The sequence below is a fragment of the Mastigoproctus giganteus genome, chromosome 6 (assembly GCF_048544385.1).
Source record: "Mastigoproctus giganteus isolate SK-2022 chromosome 6, ASM4854438v1, whole genome shotgun sequence".
NCBI lineage: Eukaryota > Metazoa > Arthropoda > Arachnida > Uropygi > Thelyphonidae > Mastigoproctus > Mastigoproctus giganteus.
Window position 1 is genome coordinate 218820935 of NC_143580.1, and position 19927 is coordinate 218840861.

General features: G+C 37.5%; 1 protein-coding gene across 3 annotated transcripts in view; it reads right to left on the reverse strand.

Annotated features, from left to right (window-relative positions):
* The window catches only part of LOC150084991 (protein PALS1-like), a 262078-nt gene that overhangs the window by 204685 nt on the left and 37466 nt on the right, over window positions 1-19927 (reverse strand). For all 3 annotated transcript variants that reach the window (XM_090375693.1, XM_090375692.1, XM_090375691.1), the window contains one exon: window positions 3551-3674. In XM_090375693.1, the coding sequence (XP_090231819.1) occupies window positions 3551-3674 (124 nt within the window). The remainder of the gene's footprint in view (window positions 1-3550; window positions 3675-19927) is intronic.

Genomic DNA, 19927 nt, shown 5'->3' on the forward strand with positions numbered 1-19927 from the left:
ATCGAAGCTACTCAGAAATTTGCTGACCAAGAGGTGCCTTATCTTCCAGCATGGGGATAACTGCATCACAAAACAGGTGGAAGTCGGTATACCCCAAGGTGGATCGTTGTCGGCACTGCTTTTATGGCCTACGCCGACGACATTGTATGTTACCTCTCAAGCCCGGCTAACACCTCACCGGACCAGGCAGAGGAATTATCGAATTCTGTCATCCTAAACAAATATCTGTCCTCTTTCTGCGAATACGCTACTTATTTTGGGCTTAAAATAAACCCTGAAGAGTCCAAATATATCATCTTCTCACCTAGGGCACAAGCAGACCTCAATCCAGCAGCCTCTCTGCAGGCCCTCCATTGCAGGGAATGTTCTCTTCGCCACTCATTCAGTAAGATTCCTAGGAGTGGTAATGGATGAAAACCTAACGTATAAGTAACAAATCCAGCAACTGCGTTCAAGAGCATTACGGGCTTTCTGGGGTATGAAACTTGATCTCTGTAGAGCGCACAACAAGGAAACAGTCAGAAAATTTCTCCTCTACTATAGTTCTATCATCAGTTATGGTATAGAAGTTTGGTCGACTGCTCCTATGTCCAGTCTCAAGGTACTCTGGGGTCTGGAATTCTGGGTCCTAAAGTGGGCCAACAATTGGGCTCACTTACCCCATACAACATCAAAATCACAGTTCTACATAAATCTGAGATACACCCCGGCCCAGCACCTGGCGTATGCGAGGAAGCTCACAATGGCGCTTAATCCCTGGTAGAGCCCTCAAAAACCGTCCAGTGCTCTGTTCTAACCTGCAGAAGCATTCCTGCAATTGTCAGCGGAACTAGTGAACTCCCAGTGAAAGTTTCCAGACTGTCTCAATGTGTTGCAGCTTGTATATAATAATTGTAAAATCGATATAATGCAATATAAGCTCTATGATCAATCTATTATAATAACTATAAAATCAGTTTAATCCAATATTAGCTGTGTATATTGCACTATCTATGTATTCCATGTATTTTTTTGCTGTGTACCCACGTAGTTTTTTTATGTACTGAATGTAATGTGTACAGTTAACTGTAAGATTCCTCTGGTTGCCTGTAGCGGGAATCGTGTCCTACATTTCTATGAATAAAGAATTTTATTATTATTATATTCTTGTACAGTAGTTTCCACTATACAAGAATAAACTCCTGAAGCGTACGTAGAGAATTAATTATTTATATTAATTGTTAAACTAATTTTATTCGTTTTTAGAGTACTCTGTACTTGGCTTTGGATTTTCCAAAAGAGTACACCGTACTGGACTTGTGAAACTGTTGATTTTATGTGCAGAAAACGCAAATTTTGATGTAATATTTTGGTCTATAAAACTGATTATACGTTAGTCTGGAATTCATTTCAAATACTCGTATAAGCTGTGCAATGAATAAATGGTGAGGGCCAACAGAGTTTCATTGGAGAATAATAGTTGGTTCCATGAAGGAAGAATGTCTGTGCATGGTATTACTCAGGGATTAAATATTTCCAGACCTACAGTTGGAAACGTGCCGAAGAAGTGAAATTCAGAGATCACATTCAGCCTAAGAAACAACCAGGTGGATGTAAAATACTACCTCACAAGAGCCGACTTGCCTTGAAATGGTTGGTTTCCTTAAGGAATCTGCATGCGACTGGCCAAAGCCAACCTATGTGTTTCGTCGATATGTAGAAAGTTGCGTGCAATGAATTGTCATGAAAGAGCTACAGATCAGAAGCCTTTGATAACAAAAGCAAATGAGCACCGTCCATTGGAACATGGTAAGGCAATGAGTCACCCTACAAGCCCTTCCAATCTGATAGACGAATCCTGGAGAACTTGTGGAATTTCTCTATTTGAGCATGTTGTCTTAAATGAATCTGAGAAGAGGTGCCATGGTTTTCCGATTTATGGACAGGCGATTATGTATTAATTTTCACTGGTTACCAAAGATCTATGGTTGCTTAGCCCGAAAATATATAGCCCAAAACCAACCCTTAAAATAATAAATAATAAAAAATACGCCCGCTCAGAGGGAAAATAATCCTGAAACTTGGAAATAAATAGAACCCAAGCCTTTTTTCAATTTAAACGAACACAAGCAGGAGCAATCGGGAGCCAGCATGGGTATTTGGTCCTCGTGGGTAGCACAGTCGGTATAATTACCGTCCTGAGCACACCGGATTGAAAAGACTTGAGTTCGAACCACGTCAATGATCCGAGGAATTTTTATGGGCATTTTTGACAACGTGGCTGAGTTAGTCGGTCTCAGGGGAGGGTAACATAATTTCTTCTCCATTACGAGTTTGCTGGATGCGCGCAATTTACAGATATATTACGTAAGTAGCAATATGGCCTAAGTTGCTGATGCGCCTAAAGCTCCACAACAACCAATCTCATGGGGTAGCACAGTGGTTATAATCACCATCCTCCCCACACCAGTGGAAAAGGCCCCGGTTCGAATCCGTCAATAACGCGAGGAACGTTTTGGACCTTTTCACATCGTGGCTGAGTTAGTTAAAAAAAACAAAAAAAAAAAAAACACAGAACATACTCAATTTATGGATATAATACAGATGGATGAATGAACTTATCTTCTCTGGTAGCTCAAATCTGAAATTTATAATGTGAATATTCTATTTCATATAAAATTTCATTTCCAAATTTTTCGTTAAGGGAACCAAGTCTTCTTCATTCTAAGACAAAGATCAGTTTTTGATTTTGAAAAACCACTTTTATCCACATTTAAGAACTGAAATAGAAAATTTTGAACCTTCAGTTATAAATTGATACAACAGGAGAAAATAGAAAGGATACTAGCTGTCCTAATCTGTTCTACGAATTATGGGTAGATGGAGGAAGATAAGATGAGGAGGGAGGGGAGAGACAAAGAGACAGACAGCGCGTGAAAATAGAAATAGCAAATAATAGAAACACGTAACAAGTATGCAGAATGATAGATAAATAAAACCGGTAATTAACAGAAAGTAGATATTTGTATAAATAACTACTTTACAAATAACTACTAAATCCAGTTTTAAGTTCCCATAAATGAAAATAATTATTTATTAAGAATTATTTAATAATTTATTATAATAAATAATAATCAATTTTTAAAAAGATAGCTGACTTGTAGACTTATAGACTAGCTGTAATAAAAATAAATAACAAAATTTAAATCGAAACAAATATTATGAAAGAGAACACGGCGACCTCTTCTGGTAAAAGTATTAATTATACTGTACATATTTTAAGTTAAAAAGTAGAGGTAATTTACTTAGTTCACCAATTCACCGATAGATGGAAGCACTCGTAAAAGTCACAATTTTGATGCACATTATAATTAAGGAAATTTGAATACGGTTTTCTGTAATCATACAAGGATCATTAATATTGCAAATATGCTATTTTCTGTGAAAATTAAACATTCTTATTCAAGAAATTAAAAAGAAATTACTATTTAATTAGCGTAATTTTATTTTTTCCCGACAAGTTACATAATTTCCAAACTATAAGATTATTCCTCTAAGAGAAACAACTTACCAGGTGTGACTGATTCAATTCGAGGTGAGAGACCTTCGTCACATCCTCCAAGTACAGAGAATCCAAACCTTTTATCTCCTGGAGTAAGGACAATTGTTACTTGAAAGGAGCCATCCTGAAAATCCTGAGAAACAAAAAATAAATTACGGCAATGAAAAACATTTATTAATCATAAGTTTAAAAAACAACAAACGTATGAAAGTAATATTTTTGTCGATTATTGAAATAAATGAGTGTCTATTAAACTAAGTGATTATTAAAGTTGTTTAACAGTAAGAAGAAATCGCTACTGCTGCCATCTAGTGATTACTAATGTAATAATTCCTTTTAATTACAAGGTGGATTTTCACTTTTCAGCAAGTTAATTTTTTTTTTCTATACGTTTATCTGAATGCCAGATTCCTTTACTTGATTATATAAGATAATCAGCAATAATTTGTAAATGAGTTATCAGAATTAAAAAAAAAAAAAAAAAGAACAGATTTTCTCAAATCAAGCGCATTAGTGTTCTATTTAAAGATTTTATACGGTGTGCTATTTAATGATCAAATGCAAATGTCATGATTTAGGGATATCAAAGAATAGCAGCTATCTATTAAAAATTAAAAATCAAATTAATGTTTACATGATAAACAGCAAACTGCCAACTCCAGTTATCATTTGAATGTGGACTACAGTGGACTAGTGCTGCCATCTAGTATCGATATTAATTATTTAAATACAAATTGCAAAAATTTGATATTTCATAAGACAAAATGCAATTGAATGGAATAGTTGAAAATTAAATTTTATTATTTTTGTATTTTTTATTATTTGGCAATAAAAAACCTAATTGGCCAATTTTATATGATTGCTGAAATTACACCGCATTTGGATCTTTGTGTAATGTGGGGAGGGTTCAAAATGCATAAAGCACGTATTAACCCCAGTATGTCCGTCCGCATGTAATAAATCTGAGGTGTTATATTTGGCATTTTTGGAAAAATCAAAATTTTAATTAAAATCAAATAAATAGCAACCGTCACTGCGATCTTGAATTATTCATATACAGGGTGGTTAGAATTAAAGTGCGCCACTTTCATCGTCTGTAGGTAATATACAAACATCATTCAGAGATGAAATTTGGAACAGGCAGTGTCTACACTAGGGGGCCAGCAACCTTTTACACCATACGGGCTACTTTAAGGATAATGAAATCCTCGAGATCGGTCTATCACAATTTTTTGACATGTATATTTCTATCTTAAATAAAAACTATAGTTGTAAAATTATTATAATTTTTAATAATAAAAAACACATCAGTAGGTGATGTGTTTCTATGCACTGCGATGGACCAAAGGCCGCCGTAGCCCAATTGTCAGGCGCGCGGGTGCATAAGTACACGTGCCTTGAGTGACCGGGGTTCAAGCTCGTGACTGCTGAATACGGTGATGTTTCTTGTATTCTGTGTATCTTGTAAACTCCTCTGACCGTTTGGTCGTCCTGGAGTATAAACAGAAAATTTATTTATTTTAAAATATGTTTTCAGATCGACACGTAGTTTACCCCAATCATGAGGTGTCAATATATTGTATCTGTAATCAATGCCGGCCTCAAAATTTGTGGAACCCAGTTCAAGAATTACTTGCGAGCCCAGGGGTACTGTACAAAAATTACATTTTAAAATAACGTCCTATGTTCGAAGGTGGGGAAGGTGCCCAGTAACATCATTCCCATGCTGGCTCAATACAGCATTGTCATTGCCTGAAACATGCCAAGAAAAATGTTGGCAATATTCTGTGTGGAACTTTCTTCGGGGTAGGCAGAGACTCAATACTTCGTTAATAAGCCTCCTTCCATCGGGTTGCACATGCTGTCAGAACTGTGGTTCTTAAGGCGTGTATGACATATAGCCATATGAAATTTATTTCCGCATGGTCTCACCATCGTCTGTTTAAAATTTCATCTGTGGACAATTTATGGTTTCCCATCTACAAGCGACCAAAGTTAGACACGTTTCTTATACTCTTCCTGTATATAAATTTAAATATGTTCCAAATCTCAGCTTCTTTTCTGTGGATGCTTAAGAAGATTTTAATTCCCAGTTTCCATACCAGTTGCAGGATCAATGCTATAAATTTGGAACAGCAGCACCAATCCCTTCTAAAATTTTAGGACTTATTTGGAACATTCTTGGGACCTTTGTACCACATTTCACTGTCGATAAGTTAATCTATTTCCCCCTCAGAATACATTGTGATGAGCACGATGAAGTGAAACTAATTATTGCTTTCATTGCACAGTGGTAATGAACACTGATTTTCACCATGTGGTAAAGCTTGGATTTCATTATCAGAAAAAGACTAACATCGGAACTGTTATGGGCATTTTGCACAGTGGACGAGTTAGTCAGTTTTCCCGAGAGGAATGAGAAATTTTTTTTGGCCGCTGTGGTCACGTGCGAGGATATATAAGTACACGTGCTTTGAGGGACCGGGATTCAAGCCCGTGACTGCTAAATACAGTGTTGTTTCTTGTGTTCTTTCAATCCTGTGAACTCTGACTGTGTGGTTGTCCTGGAGTATAAACAGAAATTTTATTTATTTATTTAAATACAATTTTTATTTCCCAAAACATTCAAAGTGTCCAGAGATATATCGACAACTCATGGACTTGAATGAAACAATGCATGATAAAAACAAAGCTAAATTTCAAACTAATTTGCAAACTGGCCCTATCTCTCCAATTTGACTTAATTACTTGATCATTGCTCTGCTAGCAGACATGAACATCGACAAAAAATTTTGTAGGGGGTGTATGTTATGCGAAGTCGATGTCTGTCCGTCCGACAGTCTAGTAAAAGACAAGTCATCCTCTCACAGAACCATGCAGTGGTATCCTGGTGTACAGTTGATTTTGAGAGTTCTACCTTTTGCTAACGCTACGTTCTACAAAAGGAAACTCCCTATATTTCGAGGTCAGGTGCTTCGCATCGAGCACACCCTTCCCACTTTATTTTTTGGACAGTCCTGCCCTCTCAGTGGCACTGAGATGAGAGTAAAAGAGTGTCAGCAATGCAGGTTCTGACTTCGTGTAGGAGGCCCAGCAAAATTGTTTGTCCCAAAGAGACATCGATCCAGGCAGGGGTAATCAGAGCGATCGCCTCCACTCAAGACCTGAGTCAACTAGAACAAACACTGCATTTCTTATGATATTAAAATCAAAAGAAGTTCGAGCTTAATTTTCAATTGCTATCAATCAGACAGTATGAATCCGTTCCTGATTCTGCAATGTCCATACCATGAATAAGGAAGTATTATTAATTTATTCGTTTATTTTTCAGATGATTGTTTGTACTTCATTATTTATTATGAATTCTAAAAATAAATGTATATATGTGTGCATATAAAAGCGAGCTAACTATATCATTTTAGTCAAGAATGGATAAAATAAACAAATGAAAGCAGCGCCACCTACTTCAATACCACGTTGCAATTTCTATTCCCTTCGCTTTTTCCCATCTCCTCATATCTGAGAGAAATGAAATTCTCCCATAATCTACTTATGACGTCAAAAGGCAATTATTTTTCGAACGGTAAATCACCAAACCCACTCTGCAAGGGACGGCTACGCAGCGAAATGCAAATGCTCTTGAGCGCAAGCCATAATAATAAACAAAAGACATTAACCTGGATCTCACGTGCAGACGAAACAGAAATTATAAGAGCAATCCACGCGGGAAAAAGATTCAGGCAAATTTTCGAAATGTTCCAGCACGCACTGAACTGTCACTGAGGGGGTATGGTAAACACAAACAACAACAATTTTCCTAACTATTCCTTTTGGTTATTTATATACGTCAGAAGTAAATTCCTGGAGACTGTAATAGATTAGCGCTTTCAAATTACTGTATAATAAGATCCATTCGCGTGTTTTCTCCCTTTAAACAATTTTGTGGTACCCATTTATTGTCTGGCGTTTGTAAAGGCAACGAAAACAACTCGTATTAATAAAAACATTAGGCTGTAATATCTTAAAAGCTCATGTTTATCATCAGTTGAACATTTGATATTTATTTCCAAAGAAACCATAAAGAAATTCTGCTTAATAAAAGAATTTTTTGTTTACTTTATACTAAAAATACTATTAAAAAACTAATTTGAATTATTCAGTTTTTTCCTTTCTCATTTACGCCATAATGCATGCAAATTGCAGTTTATCTTCTGCAATATAATTTTTATTTTCACCGTTAGAGTGCGTCTTTCAGGACAAAATAAATTGCTCGTGAATTCAACAATTAGTAGAGAGCTCGTGACATTCGGTATCAATACTCGCGAAGCAGGTGCTGTACGTGTAGCGTCTAGCACCATCGACCGTGATGTGTTTCGTAGGTTAATTGGTTCGTTGTTATTTTGGTGACCTTGAATATAAATTAGCATTTGCATATTCTTACATTTCACGCGATTGTTCATCGCTGGAAATTTGTCTTCAGGTTTCATTTTGTAAGAGGAAATATTGCGCACCCTATACGGAAATACTTATCTTATACAGGCATAAAATTAGTCAAAATTTAAAAATTATCTAAATGTATATTTTTCATCTTCTTCATTGGGAATTTTTCATTACGCAACGGGTTTTCCTCGACCTAAAAAAATCTTCTATTGTTCTAGTCTAGTCTTTTTCGCCACAATTTGTTTACTGTATCGTCTTCCCATGCCTTTATGGACTCCACCCATCTACACCTCCCTTGGTCTTCCTCCTTCCTGGTAACACCCAGTTCATAATAACTTTTGGAAGTCTGTCCTTCTCCATTCTTCTGGTATGTCCATACCACATCAGCTTTTTTTGTTTCAATTACCTGGATCAACCTTCCATCATTCGTCGAATGTATTCATTTCTTATTTTCTCCAGAAGCCCATTTTTGTTGCAAGCAATTTCCCCCGTTGTCTTTTATTCATTGTCCATGCTCTGTTTCTGCCCCACAGAGCATAATTCTCTGTACTATTGTTTGGTAGGTAAGTCTCTTTGTCTTACCGAGTATTCAGCATACCTATCACTCTCCTTTCATCGCTAATTCTCTTCTCAACCTCAAATTTAGACGATCCATCAGCCTGTATTATCGATCCCAAGTATTTAAGTTTATATCCTTCTATCTCCAGAACTTCTTCTTCTTTTGATGTTAAGTATTCCGTCTTATCATAAGATATCTCCACCAGTTTCCTACACAAACTCTGCGTCATCCATGTCTTCTTCTACCACCACCTGATCATCAGCGAATAGTAAGTTGAATATGTACGTATTGTCCTCAACCCATATTGTTGCATTTTCTGGACCATTCCCTTAGACATATATGGATATAGGTCTTAAAAAGAGTTGGTGACATACAGCAGCCCTGCAGAAGGCCCTTTGAAGTGGTAAACCCTTGGGATAGTCTTTGCCCAATTTTGACTCTACGTATGTTGTCCTTATTAGCACCATATTAAAATAAATATATGCTTAAAATCTGAACTACGCAGGTCGTCTGCTCAACAAATAAATAATATATTATTTAAGGATTTTATTTTATTCAGAAAAACTACTTAGATGGCGCAGCAAGCAAATTGCTTTCCAAGTTTCATTTTGTGCAGGGATATATTGCAAAATCAATACGGAAATACTTATATAGGCATAAAATTAGTCAAAATTTAAAAAAATAATAAAAACAAGATTTAATTTCTAAATAAAAATGACTTACATATATATTTATAATTTTGTGTTCATATATTATTCTTTTTTGTTATCCAGCGCCATATTAAAATAAATACACTGGTGTTCAAAGAAAGTGAATCACCTAGGAATTTCGCATTTCTAACCCTTTTTCGCGATGGCATGTTACATTAATGACCAGCATCACAAACCAGAAATATAAACAAAAGATGTTTATTAATGGTTAAGGCAAAGCTAAGTAATATTTGACAGGTGCTCTCAAAATATTCCAAAATGAGCATTTGCAACCTTTATGCAACAGTTTCGGTAAACACGACAATTATGGCTGAAATGTTATCAGAAGCACTCAATTTGCTTCAGTTTATCATTTTAAATGGAAAACAAAATGAAAAGTTCACCGGGTGCAAACTAATATTTAGTTGAACCGCCTCTGGCCCTGATGACAGCAGCACGTCGAGACATTGACAGCAGACCGTCCAGGCATTGACAAGATCAATTTCTGAAGATAATCAACTGGTTCAAACTGGTTCGTGGTTCAAAACATGAATTATGAAGTTCACGAAGGGTCTTTGGTTTCTTTCTGGCAACTGCACATTCCACACGATGCCAACAGTTCTCTATAGGATTCAGGTCCAGGCTGTTTCCTGGCCAGCTAACAGTTGTAATGGACCGTTCTTCCAACCAATTTTTCACTGTAACAAATGTAAACACATTACTGTCAAACCTCTAATGCAGAAATGAAGCTAAAGTAACTACAGAAGTGCCTACTTACACTTTTCGTCCAATAATAAGGAGCAGAGGCGTCCTTAAAGATGCAGTTACTTGGCATGTTGAAATGGTCTCTAATGGTTGGCAGCAATTTGCCTTCCAATATAGCCAGGTATCCATTGGCATTTACGGAACCTTTTATAAACTGCAGGTGACCTACTCCGCGATACAAATTGCACCCCCATATCATTTGGCTGGTAGGGAATTTCGCTGTAGACACCATACAGTCTGGATCGTATTCTTCACCACGTCTACGGCGAAACGTTTGTCTCTCATCAGAGCCATGCAGGTTGAATTTCTTCTCATCCGAGAAAATAACTAACTTCCACTGCTCGGGGATCCATTTGACATGCTCCTTACGCCAAATTAATTTTAATTTTTTGTGTGAGGAGGGGCTTCAACTCCGCCATTGCCGGTCCTAAGCCCGGATGAGAAAGGAGGGGGGGGAGCATACCTCATGTAAAAAAAACCATGGGCTCGGCTGGCTCCGGCCTACAGTACCTGGCTTGGGCCCTGCCTGGGTTACAGGTGAAGTTGGAGGATCTATCTTCAGCAACAGTGGAAGTCTGTCGCTCTTCCAAGATACTGATCCCATCTAAATTTTGGACTATGCAGCAGAGGAATGGAAAGCTGGCTGCATTATCTGCCTTAAACCCTATGGATCTCAGTCATAAGATAAACAGTCATGCTACCGCGTCCGGGGTAACCGACGCGGCTGTTCTTATACCATGGAGAACAGCTGTGAAGAAAGCTATATGGTCAGCCAAAACTCAAATGTATCTCTCAACGCTAAACGTAAGATCGCTTTACAAGCTCGGGAAAATAAAATTGGTAGAAGAATTGAAAAAGATCAAATGGGACATCCTAGGAATGTCAGAGACACATTGGACAGAAGAAGGAACACTGGATATGACAGTAGGAAGAATATTTTACTCAGGGAGAAAAGACAACAGACAGAGAAGGAGTTGCTTTCATAGTAAAGAAATATCTATTAAATTCAATAATAGAAATTCACCCACACAGCTCAAGAATGATAAGATTAAGAATAAAAAGGTAAAGAAAAAGGAATCTTCATAAAAATAATCCAGGTATACGCCCCAGAATCCTCACATGATGATACAGAGACAGCTGCTTTCTATTCAGACCTACAAGAAACCATAGATAACAGAAACAAAAAAAGATATTTTAATAATGGGAGACTTTAACGCAAAAGTTGGGGGCTTTTCGACAGAGTTCAGCGACGTATTAGGAAAGTTAGGGATAGGAAATATAAATGAGCGAGGAAAAGAACTCTTGAACTTCTGCAAAGAAAATAAACTATTCATCACCAACACACTGTTCTACCACAAATCTCAACATAAGTATGCATGGACATCACCAGATGGAAATGTAAAAAACTGTATCGACTACATTTTAATAAATAACAACTGGAAATCATCCATTCAAAATGTTAAAACTCTTAGACGTACAGATTTTGACACCGACCATGAACAGTTAGCAGCAACAACTAAATGGAAATTTATAAAAATACGAAGCCAAAGAACAACAGAGCAAAATTAAATATATCACGATTTGAAGAAGACAAAATAAAGGAAATTTATGGGAAAACAGTACAAGAAAAATTAAAAGATATAAACTATTCATTATCTGTGGAAAATATATGGGAAGAAGAACTAAACAAATGACTAAAGATGCATCCTTAGAAACCTTGGGAACAAAACCAAATAATCCTTGGATTACAGCAGAAATTTTAGATGTATGGACGGACAAAAGACAAATGAAAAACCTCCTAAACAAATAAAATAGTCAAGAAAAAAAGGGGAAAATATAAAACCCTAAAAAACAAAACAGACAACCTATGTAAAGCTGCTAAAAGGAAATGGTTGGAAGACAAAGCAAAGCAGAAGAGGCAAATAAACGTCACGACTCTGAAACAACTTACCAGGTTATAAAGGAACTCTCTAAAACATACATCCCGAAAACACTGACGATGAAAAATAAAAACAGGAAACACGCAAGAAATTAAAAAAATATGGAAAGAATATTACCAAACCCTTTTCAAAGGGGAAGGAAAAAACGCTCTTGCCTTAGATAACAGAAGAGATAAAGCATCCTCGATAACAAAAGAAGTTCAGAAAGCAATTAGCTAAATGAAGAATGACAAGGCACCCAGAAATGATGGCATCCAAGCAGAACTATGATAATTCGGAGGCAATGCAATGTTAAAACACCTCCCACAATTGTTTAATCTAATTTTATTTACAGATGATATACCAGAAGACTGGAAAAGTGGAATAATAGTACCTATACACAAAAAAGGAGATAAAGAAAATTGTCAGAATTATAGACCCTTTTAAACCATATATATAAAATATTTATAAGGATCTTACAAAATAGGATACTTAAAACATATGAAGAAACAATAGGGGAAGAACAAGCAGGATTTAGAAAAGATAGATCAACAATAGACCAAATATTCACACTAAACATCATTGCAGAAAAATATTGGAATAAGAAGAAACCTCTATTTGACTCTGTAAACTGGAAAATCAATAAAACAAATTGGAGAGAACATAAAACTACTGAACAAGTAAGGAGAGATCTAAATTTTGAACGTACAATAATAGAGCAGATCTACAAAAAACAACTTCAGTGGTTTGGACACGTGAACCAGATGAAACAACACAGGCTGCTTAATGTAGTACTGACAGGAAGAATTGAAGATAAGAGACCACCAGGAAGACCCAAAAGAGAATGGCTCCAATGCCTAAAGGAAAACACAGGCTTTCAGAGTTATCAACAAATGGTGCAAGATTCAAGAGATCGACAACAATGGAGGACGATATCTAAATAGGGACTCAACCTGTGTCAAACGGAAGAGTAGGATGATGATGATGAGGGGCTTCTTCTTAGGACGACAGGCTACAAGTCCATTTTTGAAGAGGCGTCTTCTGACTGTTACTGCACTTGCTACCGTTCCTGTCTGTTCTTCCCATTCTCTTTTGAGCTCAGACGAAGAAGCTTTATGGTTTTTAAGGCATAAGCGCTTCAAAACGCGGTCCTGTTTTGGCGTAGAGACTCGTTTGCGTCCGGTTCCTTTTTTCCTATCAGCAGAACCAGTATTCCTCAGTTTGGAAAGAAATCTGCTCACTGTCGACTGATTACAAGACACTCTATAAGCAATAGAGTGAGGAAGAACATCCTTCCTCACGTAAAGCAACTTTCTTCGTGGCGTCAACTGCAAGTAACTCGACATCCTGACACAAGCAAGGAATGACAGCAACTCTTGCAGAGCGTGCTTATATAGCTGAAAGTAACAGTTGATGCAATATTACGTCATCACATACGCGTGTCAATCTTGTCTGATGCAATCTGTAAGAAATATTGCCATATACTTACGTTATTCAGACGACAATTACAATTTTAAGGGGTGATGAACTTTCTTTGAACACCAGTATATATGCTTAAGATTTGAACTACTGAAGTCGTCTGCATCTGACACTGATAATAATTTGTTAGAAAAATCTGAAATATTTCTTACTTAATTTTGAAGTTATTAAAATTAAATAGCGACTAAATTTTCATATTTCTGCGTCCAATGTAAAGGTAATTATTTTAATAATAAATATTGTAATTAATAATTATTATTATATAGAGGATCTTCCAAAGGAGTTATAGACAGTTCATTTTCTAAAGAATTAAGTTGGGTTTTTTTTTTCATTTTTTAAATATCGTACTATTTAAAAACACTCATCTCTTCTGTCTTTCTACTCTCCAACATACCAAGAATGGGCATTTATTTAATAAAACACTATTACGAAGTCCACATCAAATCTGAACAAAATGTAAGTATTACGTAAGCAATTCTACCTCTAAAATGTGAATGTAACATATTTTAATATTTTCATGAGAGATGGTAGGGCGGTTTCGGGAAATAATGCCATGAATCTTGTTGATTGAACAGCTGTCAACTCAAACCACTCATGGAATGGTGCACAGATTAACTCACAAAGTCATTATAACTTATGAAGGCTGTTTAATATCCTGTTTAACCACAGAAGAAACCCCTTGGCGACTGCTCTTATGGCTTCCTATTAAAGCTATGACTATAAAGCATGAATATTAATTAGGTGAATTAGCTATAATAGCCAACAGAACGTAACATTAGGGCTACATAATGTTACTGTCTTTACCAACAAGGAGTACGTTATACTAAAAATCAACAGTTTGAGTATGCTATCCAAAGTTTATCACACATGTTAAGTCTGTATTTCTCAACAACACTGTCAACATATGGGGGGGAACTATTGCGTATTACTAAAACAGGGGTGGGATCTAGCGGAACTTCCAAAGAGTCCATAAATATAAGGTGAAGGTGATGAGATTTCCTTATACGTTTTAAGGATCTAAGCTAAATGAAAGGATTATATTATTAAAATACACTGCCCCTATAAAATTTATTGAGGCCCCTAATGTTGCCTGCCTATTCAGTGATATTTCTGATGAGCCCCAACGAGCTTCTACAACTTTTTTTTTTTTTTTATATATTCATTAGCCAAAAAAATTAGAAACTTTTATTCAATATCTAGTAGGGCTAGGCTATCTTTTGCTCGAATTACAACCCGTACACGTCATGGAATAGATTCTATTAGGTATCTAGCCCAAGACCTGACCAATCTTTTATCAGGACATTTGTCACCTGCTGGTAGAGAACCGCTGATTTGCCCTTTTCAACATATCCCAGACACTCAATTAGATTAAAATCTGGGGAATTGGGTGGTTGGGGTAGATGTCGGAAACGTTAGGAACGTTCCTCGAACCATTCAGATACAAATACGGTGGATAGCTGCGTTTTCGTCTTGAAAGAGTAAATCGCAATCCGGGTAAAATTGAAGCATTGTAAGGTGAAGTTAGTCCGATGTAACATTGGAGGCAACCCGACACTAACGGTATGAGCGGACCCAATTCGTGTCAACAGAAAATACCCCATACCACCTTCAGAAGCTTGAGTGGTGGACACAAGACGATCTGTACCAATGACTTCATGAGGTTCACACCACACTTTCATCCTGCCATTGGTGCAAAAACGTGTGATTTGAGACTCGTCAGACCGCATGACCATTTTTCACTGTTGCACAATCCAGTCTTCTAGTTGGCAGCACCACTGCAGTCGAATCTTTCGATTTTTACGGAAAAAATAATTTGCTTTCCAGTAACAAATTTAAGATTCTTCAATTCCCGCCGCATAGTACGGTTGGAAAAGGGTCTTCCTACGGCTCAATTTATTTTTTCAGTCATTTGCTGCACACTGGACATTCTATTCGGACGCACAATTCACTTTAAATTCCAGGTCTCGTTTTGGGAATACCGATTTTCCGCCGCATTTCTTCCTTATAGAGCTACATTCTCCTTTCGTCTTCAGTTTATTGTATACTTTTGAGATGTTTGCTTTCCACACACCAATGATTTCCTTTGTTTTCTCAGTTATGGCACCTGCTAAAGAATATCAGTAAACAGAAATCACTATTTCTTTCCTTTTCACAAACAAAGACTGTTAATATGAACAGTTCGGGGAAACCTTTAAACTGATGGCTTCTTGGTATCTCATGGTCCCTTCACTTTCCAGTGCACCAATAGGTGATACCTTGTTTTGTTTCATTCGTTCGTTTCAGATATAATTCATCAACAGCCAGAAATTTTAGCATCGTCAGCAATTTTCAAAACAAAAAAGAACATTGCCTGATTTCATTTCATCCAACGTAAACTACTTCCAAGATGTGTTAACAACGTTGTAAATGTGGTATTTGCTGTTTAATGCCCTCGTGGATGGTACTGTTGGTAGAATCACAGTCTCTCACACCGGGTGGAAAAGACACGAGTCTGAAACCTGTCAATGATGCAAGGAATTTTTATAGGCCTTTTCAAAATGTGACCGAGTTAGTCCGTCTCTGGCAAGGGTAGAATAGTTTTCTCCCGAAAACTCTGGTTTTTCATCCAGAAAAACAGCAAATCGACCACAGAATACACGCAATTTACAGACATATTATATACAGCGCAATACTGCCTAAGTTGCTGATGCGCCTAAAACCCCACAAAAACTTGCTATTTAAACATTTAAATGGCTAAGTGATTTCACAAACTTCAAATGAATATCACATAGCAAGGACGATTCCGTTGAATTAGTTTCATACTATATTGTGTGGATTCTATGGCCTGTTAGTCTATTTTACAAGACGGGAAACCACAAGAAAATGAGACCACGCATTCTCAGCCGAGACTGATTGACTTGGCCACGACTTGAAAAAGAAAAGTTTCTTGCTAAAAGTCCTAAAACTTCCTCCCATAGAAACAGGATTCGAAGTCAGGTATTTTCCATATGATGTGGAAGAGCAGCATATCACTATGCCGGCTGTGAGGCAAATTCCTTGACAGGGTGATGAAGGATAGTAGCTTTTTATTTAATCAAATTGAACACGTTTGAAGCTGCACCACACTTCTCTATCTTTAGCCCGTTTTACCATAACTTTCCCAAAAGGTTTTAAATCGGCTGAGGATGAATATCCGTGTATCTATTGCTGTCTTCACTATATCTATCGGTTTTCCGTCTCCTTCTATCAGCTCTCTTTTTTAATATACGATTCGTACATACCAATCTATTTTTGCCTAAAAACTGTAAAAGTTACCAAAATTTTATTTCTTCTTTCATGTTTTATCTCGATACGTCGAAACGTGACCTCAACAGTAGCAGAAGACACTGTACGACACGTACAGAATATCAAACAAACGCACAAATTGCCAAGAGAAAATAAGATAACGTTTATCTTGCTGACCGGATCTTTATGTTAATTCTTAAGCGTGTAGCTGAAGGTGCAACAAGAAACTGCTGACATCACTGCTTCCAACACAATAACTAAAGCAGGCTTCATTGCTACGCACGTGCTCAGCAAAAACCCAATGACGTTTGCGCAATAGCGAGAAAAAGGAGACTAAAATAATTACATTTGTAGGACGTGCAGAAGAAAAAGCACAAAATCATTCTTTCTTCCATTCTTCTGTCTGTTTGCAATATTTATTTATATAAGCTAAGTTGGATTTACAGTATCGCTTATAGGATGCAATACGATTTATCACATTAGGTGTCACAGAGGAGGATTAATGCGACTTAAATTTCAATAATTCTTGATTAAATTGGAGTACAGTTTATACCGATAGAGGTCGCAAATAGTCATGTAGAAATTTACTAGAAGCAAACCGCTTCGAAACAGAAATAAATTTTTATTATTATTATTATTATAATTAGCCATATGGTGCAAGGAAGCCTGAGGCTTTTGCTGCACCAGCCAAAAAAAAAAAAAATTCTGAGTTACCCCTTAGAGAGAGAGAGAGAGAGAGAGAGAGAGAGAGAGAAGGGGGGGGGGTCAGAAATAGAAGGGAATCACCAAGAAAGAGAAGAATGATGATATCCAGCTCAGGACCCTGGGTGTGCCAAGCCCATACTCACCAGATGTGAGCCCCTGGGGGTTGAAAACTTTTGGATTTTACTTTCGAAGTAACTTCAAAATAACTCAAAAAATTAGAAAGAATTGACTTTTTTTTTTTGTTTTTAAATAAAGAGTTAGCAACGATTGAGTCTTTGGGGTATATATAAAACTTAGAGTGAGTTGAGAATTTTCATTATTAATCCAGCCACACACACACACACACACATATATATATATATATATATAAAAAACTGCCACTATAGACGCTCCCCCTCATGGCTACTGAGCAGACTGTGGGCTCATGCCAGTACTTGACGAGCTAATATTGCATGAAGTAAGTTTTTTAGCCAAGTGTTACTGACGATCGTTTTGAAGCAAGTATCATGTCGGACATACAGATTGAACAGCGATATGTGATTCGTTATTGTGTCAGACAGTTAAAGAGAGGAATGAAGCGTGTGGTAATGAGTGTCTTGGTAGGATAGCCATATTCCGGTGTGAAGTGGTTTCTACATCCAGACAATGCCAGGTTTCATACGACTAATATTGTGCAGGCAGTGATTACTGCCATATGTGCCGAGTTCTGCTACATCCCCCTTATTCATCTGACTTAGCCCATTGTGATTTCTTCCAGTTTCCACGTCTCAAGTAAGTTCAGAAAGGCAAGGGTTTCGCGTCCGACACAACGGAAGCACTTCGCAGTCTTTCGAAAAATGGCTTGTGAGAAGCATTTAATCCACAGAAGATGCAGATGATGACAATTAAGATAAGATCTTGCACCAGTCCGCGAATTAAATGATCACCCTCGTACATACGCTCAATTATACTGAATTATGACCACACTATTCCGTAATGAACTATGCCGCATAGCTCGTTGTATAAAAAGCCGAACAGCTTCATACGATAGAGCAGCAGTAATATTCCAAAGGACGATGTGCCGCATCCTCATACGTATGGGGTTCCACAGCAGCAGCCGCAGATGACCCAACAGATAAGGAGACCCTCTCGTTACTGCTGTATATCGCAGACCAGCGTATTGTTGATACGATGGCAAAAGCTGAGGTGTCAACAATACGCTGGTTGGACACTTGAGGACTGGAAACGAGCGTGCTGGTCGAATGAGTCGAATTCATTGGTGCAACTTGCTTGAGCCATACACGAAGACGTCCGTCGGCGTGTGTGGCTCAAGCAGCACGAGTCCACGGACCCATCGAGCATGTTGCCCACTGTATATACAGGTGGCGGTGGTTGCTTAATATGGGGCACGTTTTGCTGGTAACAACTAGAACCATGGTGCGTATAGATCAGTGTTTCACCGATGAGGTTTTTTTTTTGTTTTTATTTATTTTATTAGAGTCAGCCAGAATTTCTTCTGTATACCCATTTATGTAATGTGTCTGTAAATTGTTCTCTGGTCGACTTGCCTGTTTTTCTGGACGAAAAAACCTCAATTTATGGGGGAGGGGGGAACCTTGCTATCTACGCCTAAAACCGACTATCTCAGCCACAGAAAAGAAGCAAAAGGCAGGATGCCATCAGCATTGAGTTTTGTTCAATCCATTTAAAACCTTAAACACTTCAATCAGGTCTTCTCACAGATGACTAGTACCCAGACGCCGCAATTTTCAGAACTAGTCCTTCTTGGTAAGAGTACCCTTAACCTTGTTGCCCTTTTCTGCACCAGTTCCAACAGATCCACATCCATCCTAAATTGAGGCTTCCAGACATGTATTAGTACCCAAGATTTAGCCGAACCTTTCCCTTATGCAATGGGATAATCACTACCTTGTTCTTGCTAGCAAAAATTCTTGTATATCTGCACTGCTCAGAGAATTTCATATGGGGATGTACAATTACCTCCTTTTCATTTCCCACTACCCTGAGTTACCACCTATTTAGGTGGTAACTCAGGTGTGGATCTGCTGGAACAGGTGCAGAAAAGGGCAACAAGGTTAAGGGAACCCCGTTTCCCACAGTTACCACCTAAATAGGTGGTAACTGAGGGTAGTGGGAAATGCAATAATCCCAGAAGCGCATACCAAATGGTATGCGCTTCTGGGATTATTGCTATCCAAGTGACTTGCATTTATTAATGTCAAAACTGCCTTTTAACCCAAATTGCCTAATTTATCCAGGTCTTCTTGGAGTTGTTGTGAGGTTTTAAGTGCATCAGCGACTTTGGCCATATTGCGCCATATATATTGTGTCTGTAAATTTCGTGTATTCTGTGGTTGGTCTGACATCTCCACTGCTTTTTCTGGATGAAAACCACATTTTTCGGGAGAAAAAGGCATGCCCCTTTGCCTGAGGCCGACTAACTCAGCCACGTTGTGAAAAAATACCCATAAAAATTCTTCGTGTGACAGGATTTCGTCTCGGGATTTTTCTACTCGGTGTGGGGAGAACAGTGGTTAAATGCACCGTGTTACCCGCGAGGGTTTTC